This window comes from Telmatherina bonti (genome assembly GCF_933228915.1).
Source record: "Telmatherina bonti genome assembly, chromosome: 22".
NCBI classification, from domain to species: domain Eukaryota; kingdom Metazoa; phylum Chordata; class Actinopteri; order Atheriniformes; family Telmatherinidae; genus Telmatherina; species Telmatherina bonti.
Genome location: NC_136631.1, coordinates 26,217,318 through 26,228,099, shown reverse-complemented (window position 1 = coordinate 26,228,099; position 10,782 = coordinate 26,217,318). Strand labels below are relative to the sequence as shown.

General features: G+C 42.6%; 1 protein-coding gene across 1 annotated transcript in view; it reads right to left on the bottom strand.

Moving 5' to 3' along the window:
• Positions 1-10,782, bottom strand: part of pcnx1 (pecanex 1) — a gene marked incomplete at its 5' end in the record, with an annotated part of 37,671 nt that overhangs the window by 22,546 nt on the left and 4,343 nt on the right. Inside the window, 6 exon segments of the mRNA XM_079262745.1 lie at positions 1,281-1,372; positions 1,374-1,563; positions 4,215-4,344; positions 7,698-9,434; positions 9,528-9,593; positions 10,267-10,303. Of these exon segments, the coding sequence (XP_079118871.1) occupies positions 1,281-1,372; positions 1,374-1,563; positions 4,215-4,344; positions 7,698-9,434; positions 9,528-9,593; positions 10,267-10,303 (2,252 nt within the window).

Sequence of the window (10,782 nt, the reverse complement as noted above, 5' to 3'; positions counted from 1 at the left end):
GGGATTATTGAGTGAAAGTGCTTCCTCCCAGGGAGGCTGCAAGTAAGAATGTCGCTTCCTGTTCGACTTGAAAGGCAGTGAGGTTGGTCGCTTGCTTTATTCCGCTGTATCCTGTAATGAGGTACAAAAGCAGGCTGTAAACACGCAACAAATGAAGCTCAACAACTACTGCGGGTCATGAAGAAAGAGAAAAAAAAAAACAAAAAAAACCCTCATCTGTAAATTTCATACATCTTAATTCACAGATTATGAGAGGAACTGGGCCAGCAAATGCACAGACCTGTCTCCTTGAATCCAATTCTTCATTTGAACGTCACTTCCTCTCATCTTAGCTACAGCAGGAAAACATTTAATGTGATTTCTAATACAGTATTGCTTTCATGGGTCTAGGTGTACTACATGGTGCCGGCATGCTCGCACCACTCCAGCCTTGTTGTAATAAAACCGAGGAAGCAATGCAAATATAGATTTTAATGAAAATACAACAATCAATGGCTTTGTAATTGTTGAAAAGATGGGGGAAAAAAACATGTTTAAAGTAGACTGATGTGTTAATTCATTTAAATTGTTGACACAAAATTTGACTTTCAGGAATTTGAAAACCTAAATCCCGCTTCCATTTAACCAAGGATATTTGATAAGGATATGACCCATTGTGCAAATGCCCTTCCTGTGGTTGATCACTAGGCGGAAAAATATTTTCTTAACCTTCTGTGGCGGGGCACAGGTTTAGAGTGAAGCGACGACTCCACTGCAGTTTCTTACAATCACGCGAAAAACTAGAGGTGCATTAGAACTTGCATGAGAAGTCATATGCTGCAAGAAAAGCAACACACACACACCATCCAGTCCCTGCAAAAACACACAAAAAGAGAGAAAAAGGCTCCATCTAGTCAAATTATGAGCACAAGCAATAGTGTATGGGAGGGGGAGAGGGCTTTCCTGACAGCTCTTACGCAACATATTCATTTTCCACAGTCCGTGTTCACCGACATCCTGAGATGCTTTTGCATCGTCAAGAACCACAATGAGCGATGCAATTGTCAGCACCAGGAGGAGGAATGTGCTGCGCTTGCGATCAAAAGGGGGAAAATCAACATCCAAGCGAGGTCAAGTATTGGCTACAGACATAATATAACCAACCGCTATAAATGGAGCGTGCATAATGCCGATGGGCTTTGACTGATTACGAAAGCTCACCGACCGTGAATGATAATACTCTGCTATCAGTGCTATGACTGCCTGCCACAGTCTTATCTATGACCAGTTCTCCTCCAAACCAGCAAAGCTCTGTAACCAGGCCAAACAAAACCAGAATGACACCACCAAAACCTCGGTCTTGTGACGAGACTTTTACTTTAATGTGCTCCCCTACCAAAGTCATCCTGCAAGCTGCAAACAGTTGAGGCCTTGTCCTGAGAACCCTCCAGGTGCGTGCTTCCATTCCTGGCCAGCAGGGAGGTGCTTGCGCTCAGCACTGTCACCTGGGATGGGGTTCTGGATGGCTGACTTTTCACCTGGGAAGTAGAAGGCTGGGAGGCCTGGTTGAGAGCCTCCTGAAGACTGTTGGAGGAGAAGGGAGAAGGGGAGGAAGTGAGAAGCGGTGGAGGCCAGGGACTCTTTCTGATGTACGACACAGAGGAGACAAGGTCATTCTTTCACAGCAGAGAGGTTTCAGGTGATGGGATGCACGTGCAAAGAGGAGGTACTCAAGTCAAGAGCAAAAAATGGATTTACCGCACAGCCAAAAGACATCTATGTGGGATGTTTCTTTCCATAATAATGGTCATTTTTCCGCCTTGTATTTGACTTGTTGATGCAATATTGTTGTTTGTTATAAATTATTATTTGAAGTCACTTATAGAATAGACCATGGCTTAAAACTGAACTCCACAACCTGGTGTTATCTACTCCATATTAACCCATTATTAGCAGTCTGCAAATAGACAAGGATGTGATAGATATGTGTGAAAATACTTTAAAAACCCATGAAGCAGTGTAATTAAAGAAATTAACTCTCAAAGAAAGAGATTAAGATTAATCTTAATCCAGCAAATGTAATGTGACCATTTTAATTTGTAAAAAAAAAAGAAGTATTTATTGAAACTAAGTTAAATGCAGAAGCAGTGTGTAAAAAAAAAAAAAAAAAACCAACGTACATCTCATGAACTAAGAGCCTGTAGAACCACCCTCAGCAGAAATAACTTGAAGCTATCGGTTTCTGTATGATGTTATCAGCTTCGCTCTCCTGTGGAGAATTTTTGACCCACTTCTCTTTTACAAGGCTGCTTCAGTTCATTGAATTTTGTGAGCGTACATGCAGCTCCTTACAGGTCCCACCAAGCGTTTCAATCAGATTGACGTCTGGACTGTAACTGGGTCATTTCAACACGAATAACCAGCCTTTCACCACCATGTTTTACAGACAGTATGAGGTGTTTGTGCTGACATGCTCATGTTTTGAACTAAACCCAAAATACTCCAGACCAGCAAAATGCCACAACTTTTGCTTTTATAGGTGTTAACACTGATGATAATCAATTAATTACCACTTCTAATATTATTAACCTCCCATTTCTCATGCCAGCAATAGTAGTCAGCCTGGTTTTTCCACACTGCTTCTGCATTCTAGTTTATTTTTATCGAACTAAATAAGATCATGGTGCAAAATGTCACATTTTTGTCTGTCTGAGGTTTTATTAACCCAATTGTAAGACCTAACAAAGTTCAGACAAATTACAATAGATCCATTTTCTTTTTTAAATGTCTTGATAATCGTAGACGCTGCTAAAAATAACTACAACATAACTTCATTTTGAACTTTTAATGAAATGGTGTTCCTTTTTTTGCTCCATCCACACAGTCGACTGAGTTATCCCAACATGAAAACTACGTGAACAGGCAGAAGAACCACTAACAGTAAAGGGGAGTGAAAGGACGGCGGAGGGCAGAGGGATCAATGGAAGACAGAATGATTTTGCAAGTTTATTGACCCCTGGCAAGCTGCACACTTCTTTTCCTTGCTTAACAGTTTTCAAGGCTAATGCATTTAGAAAAGTGACCTTGCAACACAGAAACAGGAAAACAGAGTCTTGGCTGTAGGTGAGTAGAAGCTGGCAGCTGAGCAACAAAACTGGAGTTTTTACACATCCAAAGACTTGAGGGTTATATTTTCTCTTTTCTTTTCGCATACTTGCAGAACTGCTACTTTTATTGCTGATATATTACTTTATGCCTATTTTTTCTTCAGGTCAGAAGGACACACAGGCTGGAGCTGGGATAAAATCTCTTGTTTAAGACAGGCTGTCCCTAACGAAGCTACAAACTGAAAGTGACAGTTCATCTGAAGTATTCTGCGGGGAACTAAACACTCGTGCCAAGTCGTGTAAACGTAATATCTGCCGTCCAACCACAGCTGTGTAAAGTAAAACTTTATTCTGTTTAAACAGGACTGTTTTAAATGTAGATCCTATACAAGGTTTGTAAAAAAAAAAAAAAAAAAAAAAAAAAAGGGGCTGAAAGAGGCACAGGATGAGGCAAGTTTGACTCTATTTGAAATAGTCTATTGATGTGAAATTCATGTTATAAATAGTGACCTTAGAGCTACAACAGAAAGATTTAACTTACTGGCTTTCAAAACTACTTCATGTGAAAGAAATATAACATTTATCTCTAGTGACTTATTTGTGAAAGCTGGGCTCTTAAACTCCAAAAAATAGCTATGAGATCTTAACAGAACAATATAATCATGTTGGAGAAAAACTGCAGACCTTTGTTTTCTAAAATGATCAATATAATCATTTGTTTCCACAGAAAGAGCTTTCAAATGGGTAAACAAAGTGATACAGCAGGACCTCGGAATCACTGAACAAATCACGCGCACTTCTGACAAGAGACAGTGGGTGAACCAAGCTGATTAGTCAAGACCTTGCGGCCTTTATAAGGGCTTCATTCTCTGATCCGTGCTCCAAATGCGGACTTTAAAAGATTAGATAACAAGATGAAAAGAGCAAGTTTTGGGGAAAAGAGGATCAAAACACCACATGCATAGAGGAGACGCCAGTCAAAAAAAAACAGATGGTGTTTGTTTGATGTCATGCACAGCAGAAGATGCAAACTGGTGTTGATGTATGGACAGGAAAGAGCGCCGCCTGGTGACGTGCTCACACCAGGCGCCGCGACAGAAACGACTCCCCGCTCCATGCACGCCGTACCTGAGAGGAGATCCAACGAGGGAGGTGGGAGGGGTGGGGTTACTCCCTGCGTTGTGCCGCCGCCGTACTGCCTGCCGACGAAACGTGCTACGCTCGCGACGGAATATGACCGTCTCTTCACTTCCAGGCGCTGTCATGATGAGAGACATCATTGGCCAGTTAGCTTGGATGCGATTCGCCTCTCAGAGTTTCATGTGGACGTTAGGAGGCGGGTCTTTTATATGTCATGATGGTTGCATTTACATTTTTATATTCTACAAACAACTTTTTAAAAAAAAGTCATGCATGCACTTCAGACAACAAAGGAATTTGTTGTCTGCCACCGCTTGGATAAACAAGGTTTCAAACAGTATATGACAAACATTATGACACTGCAGCGTGTGACCTCAGCCTTAACATATAACCTCTTCCTTCAGTTCCCGCCTTTTTTTTTTCTTATTTTACAGCCATAACCAAATGAAAGCAAACACACTACCTCAAAATGTTAGCAAAATGCATGTCTTCTTAATACATTATACAATGGGTTCACAAACAAAAGCCAGTCTGATAAATTGTGTTAAACAGAGCACATCATCTTTTACATGTCCCAAAGCTCCCAGTAAACAAATCTAAAGGGACAAATCTCAAAAACCGACTATTCTTTAGAAAACTAATTGAAGAGGCAACACACGCTTTGACTTAACATCTAATGGTTTGCTGCAACAATATTTTTTGTTTATTGTATTGAGAGTGATTCATAATAGTCAATACTTGTATGTTTCTTTACTAACAAGGTGTTTATGCATTTTGTTCTGTTGTTAAAACCTCTAAATTGTGCCTCATGTTCAACATAAAGGTATGAGAAGCAGAAAGAGAAAACAAACTACTAACAGCGGTAACATGACTAATCAGTTTCAAGCTAATGTTAGCTAACTCTTGCTAAATTTAGGTGCAATTACCCCCCCAGGGTGCATCTCAGCTTATGAAACTATACCGGCAAAAAAAGTGTATTAATTAAGCAGATGAAGCTCTTATACTGGTATATGTACTGTAACTGTAATATTTAACATCATTACGCTGTCTGCAGAAGCTAAATTAGCACATTAATAAGACGCCACCCAAATAAAAGCATCACACATTCAGATCAGGAACCTCATCAGAGCTGGTGCTAATGTGCGCCCTGACAGATCTCATCACAAGGACACACTACACACAGGTGTGAATGAGCTCAGGATGCATTGAGGATGAATATACATCTGACTGTTCAGCCTAAATTCATGATTTTTTTTTTTTGCAGTTGGTATTTTTTACACGACATGAAAGAAAAACAACATTAGACCTTTAAAATACACCTAAACATACTCATCTGATCAAAATCAAGCAAATTCAAACCTCTCAAGACCTGAAGAGGACACCCAGATTATGTGGGACAGGTGTTGAAAACCACTTTTCCATTTGATTTCATGGGGAAATGTGTCCAAACTGGTTTCAGTCAGACTTAAAGGAGCCTTGTGGCATGTTCTCCAGTGTTTTATCATTGTGTAAAAACTGGAAAACTTAAGAGGACGCTGACGCAGCCGAATTGCTAATTAAGCTGACCTTTATGTCAAATGGCTCAACATGAATTGTGAATAAAAACTTTTAAGAGCGACTTCGGCGAGCAACTTGGTCACCATTCAATCACCCAATGAGCTTTATCCATTAGCATAGCAGAAGCTAGCATAGAAGCCTAAAAAAGCTAAAGTGAAGTGATTTACAAACTTATAATGCTGTGAAAATTGTAAATTTTTGGCATGTTTTGACTCAGCATTTTTTTTTTTTTTTATCTCCCTCATAATAATTCACAAACTACTTTTTTTCCAACGTCCTATGAAAAAGTCCTCGGCTATGTCTCTTTTCTTACGACTTCAAGAGGAACACCAAAGTAATGTAGCTTAAATTCATGATTTGAACTTCTGGAACAGACAAAAACAAAGATTTAAAGCATTTTGATGCTATTGAGAGTAGTAGCAACAAAGGAAGCTGCAGTCACGGGACAGCTATATCAGATCCTCGTTTTCAATGTTGCTTGTGTTTTTTGCTTTCACACACACTAACTTTTGCTGTGTCATTTCAAGTTGTTTACGTACCTAAATGGTTATGGTTAGGCTAAAAGTACAAGATGCGGTTGACATTTTCCTATAATACATTGTAAAAGTTCTTATTACTTTTACTGTTGTTACTGTGTACTCATAAGAAGTAGCTATAGTGAAAATGGGATCCTGACACTGCAATGCTGAAACTGAAGCCTCTGCAGACGCACCCTACTCTGCTCTAAATTGAGTATCCTGACCCCTATTTAACACCATGCACAATAAGTAACGTCACATGCTTTACCAGCAGTACTGAAACAAAGGAAGTGCTCCAATCAAATGGCCAGACTGAACTCAAGTAGTTTAACTAAACTGTGCAAGTAATTGTGCTATATGTTAATCCAAATAAGTCCCAATAAGTAGGTGTGTCCCTCAGTTGCATGCTCCACAACTGAGATGTGTTTTACTTGAATAAAACATTAGGAATTTCTAAGCTGAGAGTAAAACAAAATGACTGGAATGCTCCTTGAAGCTGGATTTCTAACTTGGACAGGAAGCTGGAAGTCAACAACAGCAACCTCATAATCAAACATAGCAGCTAAATGCCCTAAAACTGGCGATGGCCGCAGTGTTTAACAGTTTATCCTGTCAGTTTATGCATCATTAAATCAGTCCCAGATACAGCTCTAACATGCTGTGCTGTTTGTTTAGGACATGGAAAACAATCAACTTATAAGATATGTTGTTTCATGCTCTGCACTCTGAGACAGACATGTGCATGTTTATCGTAGGTGACAACTGCAAATCTGACATAGTTTTAGAAGTGCAAAAGCATGAAAAAAAAAAAAAAACAGCCACAACACACACAAACCATAAACACAAGCCAAGACATGGAAGACCTAAATGAAAATAAGATACTTGCTCTCAAACTTGAAGAGTGTGGGGGAGGGAATGTCTATTAGTCTCAGTGTGTATGACACTAATAAGAGAGCGTCTGTTTGTCTAACCTCAGCACAAAGCACACACTGTGCCGTCATACTAACAGCGGTCTGCACAAGGAACACTATGCTGGGGTCAGAATGATAACTCCATGGAAACTCACCATGGTTACACCGAATTTACAAGACGGGCAACATCTCATACGCAGTCACACACCTGATGTCTGATGGACCACACTCCAAACCAATTCTGGCTTATGATTTCCAGCATTATGCTCATGTTAATACATCAAAAAGCAAAAAAAAAAAAAAAAAAAAAAAAAAAAAAAGTTATTTTAAGTCAAAGTATGCTCAATATATCTTAAATTAATTCAATTTCAAGCATTTTTCAGAAATAACAGATGAATAATTTCACTTAGATTGTGTATGGGAGTATTTCTGTATCATACAGTTCTGTGTGTGTGTGTGTGTTTGTGTGTGTGCGTGATACCTACCCCGCAGGGAAGCAGCAATGGCATCCTGAGGCTCAGTGAAAGCTGTCTGATTTGGCAGACTGTTTCTGGAGCGGGTCACTGATTCCAACTGGGAGGCCCGACCCAGCAGAGAAGCAGCATCCAGGACCTCCCCTTCTTTGGCTTCCAGGTCTGACTTGGAGGTGGTGAGGGGTCGGGGCCCAGGTGGAGCTCCTAAGCGGCTGGGATCATTAAGGCAAGCAGCGGTGCCACTGTCCAAGCTCAAAACCCTGGCATGCGTTTTGGCACTGCCTGTGCTGGGTGTACGGCGGGAGGCGCGACGCTTCCCTCCACTTCGCGTTCCTTCCTCGGATCCCGCTGCAGCCTTCACCGCAGAGGAAGAGGAGGAGGCTGCATTGACTGCTGCACGCTTGGCTTTCAGGGCCTTGAAGTGGCCCTCTGGGGAGTGACAGGAGCGGGAGGTGGTGCTTGATGAGCTGTCTGTACTTAGGTGGTGGGTGGAGTGGAGACTAGAGGCACAGCTGAGTTCACTCTGATCACTAGAGTCATCCTCGCCGCCGCCAGTAAAAACAGCGCTGCAGGGCTTCGCCATGCCACGCATAGACAAGTAGTCCCGGTGACGGCTGGCATCGAAGCTGCTCGCTCTTTTCTTCCCGCTCTGCCGGCGTCCGCAGCGCCCCGCTGACAGAGAGGAAGTCCTTTGGACAATGTTGGCTGACTTGAATTCTCCATCTTCTTTTGTTTGTTCCTGCTCTGTGCTCGCAGCACCTGTCGAGCCGTCGGCGCTGGTCCTAACGCCATGCTCCTCCGCACCGCCGACAGGTTCCAAGAGGTCCTTGTTTCCAGAAGAGATACCATCAGCAGTTTGTTTAGCGGTCAGCTCGTTGGCATGCGGGTTCTTGTTGGCCTCTCTAGGGGGGAGGCTACTGAGACCTCGGGAGCTCAAACTGCCGAGGCTGGAAGTCCTGCCATCTGCAGGGGCTGGTACGGCCTCCCCTCTGTCTCGCACGCGCTCATCGCCTGAAAGGGAGAGCAGACTCTCCACATGTGTAGAACTGGTCTGCTCGCTGTGGAAGCTGCTGACTGTGCTGTTGGTGTCCTTATCTGTGCCGCTGCAATAACTCTCAGTGGAGCCGCTACTACGGGTGCTCAGGCTCCTCAGGCTATCTGCACTTCGCTCTCCTCCCTGGGACTTCCCTCCTCCACCAGAGCCTTTCCCACCACTACTACCCACCTGTATCTGGTATAGTCCTGAGCTCCCTTCCCCCGCCTCCCTGGAGACTGAGCGGGCAACTCTGCGCGGTTCTTTGTGCCTGTAACACTCGACACCAGAGGTGGAGGGTACAGCTTGATCCTGCTGGTAAAGCCGCTCTGCCGCCTCTCTGTCACACGTCACTGGCCTGTGCGGTCTGGCAGCTTCCAGCTCGCACACAGGGTCAAGGCCGCCCCTCCTGGGAGGAGGATACAAAGCAAAGTCCGGCAAACACGGGTCGGGGAAAGCAGAGCCTGCTGAGCTAGATGTCCGGGGCAGGCCCCGAGAGCGGAGCTCCTTCCTAAAGCTCTGAGATTGCATGGATGCGTGAGTGGTCAGCTCCGCGTCACAGGATGAGTGTGACAGGCTGAAGTGATAAGCAGCTGAGTTACAGAGGTCAGCAGTCTCCCTGGACAACTCTGAAGGACACAAGGAGGTTGATGGCTGCAAAGAGGCGAAGGAGTCATTGGGAACAAGGCAGTACATCTTTGTGTCCGAGAGCAGATCTGAAAAGATGCACAAAAAAAAAAAAAGTAATGTCAAATGTCAAAACCTTAATCATGAGGAAAAAAAACCCCCATTTGATAGCATGTGCTTACCGTGATCATGACTGCAGCTCTCAACCAGAGTCAAACTGATATCATCTGAGATCTTTCCCACATCTCCTAAAAAAAGAAGAAAGCAACTAAATGTTGATTTTTATACAATCGTCTGGATTCAGGGAATGATGCTTTTCGGGGAATGTGGGTGGGTGTGGGGGGTTCTTTGCTCTATGTCCTTGTGTGTGTGTGTGTGTGAGTGTGTGTGTGGAAAGAGCTTGCGTCTATTATTTTTAAACGCCTTTTTATCCACTGTTTGTTTTAATCCTTATGACTTGATTTTATCTTGTAAAGCACTTTGTGTTGCCCGTGGCATGAAAAGTGCTCAAGAAATAAAGTTTGATTTGATTTGATTCCACGCAACATCGGCCTTGACAGAGTTCTGTATTTTCCCGGCTATAAGTCGCACTTTTTTTCACAGGTTAGTTGTTCCCGCGACTTATACTCCGTAGCGACTTATAGCCTGGAAAATATTTACCCATGAGAAAACCTCCCATATGTTTTCTCATGGGTTGTTACATATCAGGACATTTTAAATCAACAAACAAATTAATCAAGTCATGAAAAGGTAGCAAGCCTCTTGAAAATCTAAGCAAAGCAAAATGCTGATACTTTGTGTTCAATGTGAGCAAAACAAAGATGGCTGTAAAAATGATACTTAATAACGTCCCTCCTGCTTTATAATACAGTTACAAATGATTTAATCACATGTGACATGATAGGGAGTTGTACTAATTACCTTTAACAACTATTGCTCTTCCGTGTGTGGATGCAATCTGAAACAGAAAAGAAAACAACTCTTATTTCTTTCACAAAATTAAAAAAAAAAAAAATCTATCAAAAGCTGATTTCTGCACCAAACTGGGCGTAATCAGGACAAAACTCAACGCCTTCAAGGGAAAAACTACAATAGATTATTTTGGAGGAAAGTCAGTGTCTCTTTACTGTCATAAAAACGTAGTTTTGGATTCTCCTCCAACCTGCTGGAGCAGCTGAAGCGAAGCAAAGAGGCAGAACACTGCACCCGTGGGACTCAGAGGTTAAATATATCCCACAACACAGCGGCTAAAAAACTTTGAATCTGGGAGATTTCTGCTGTCAGCAGACTATGCGAGGATCGCTCCTCATGAAAAAAACCTTTAGACACAAAGGTTTGTCATTGCTGTAAGACGGCAACTGAAGGTGATCGCAGTAGGACAGTGCTAAACTTCTGTGTGTGATGCTGCTCTTACAAAGTCATTGGGGGGGGGGGGGG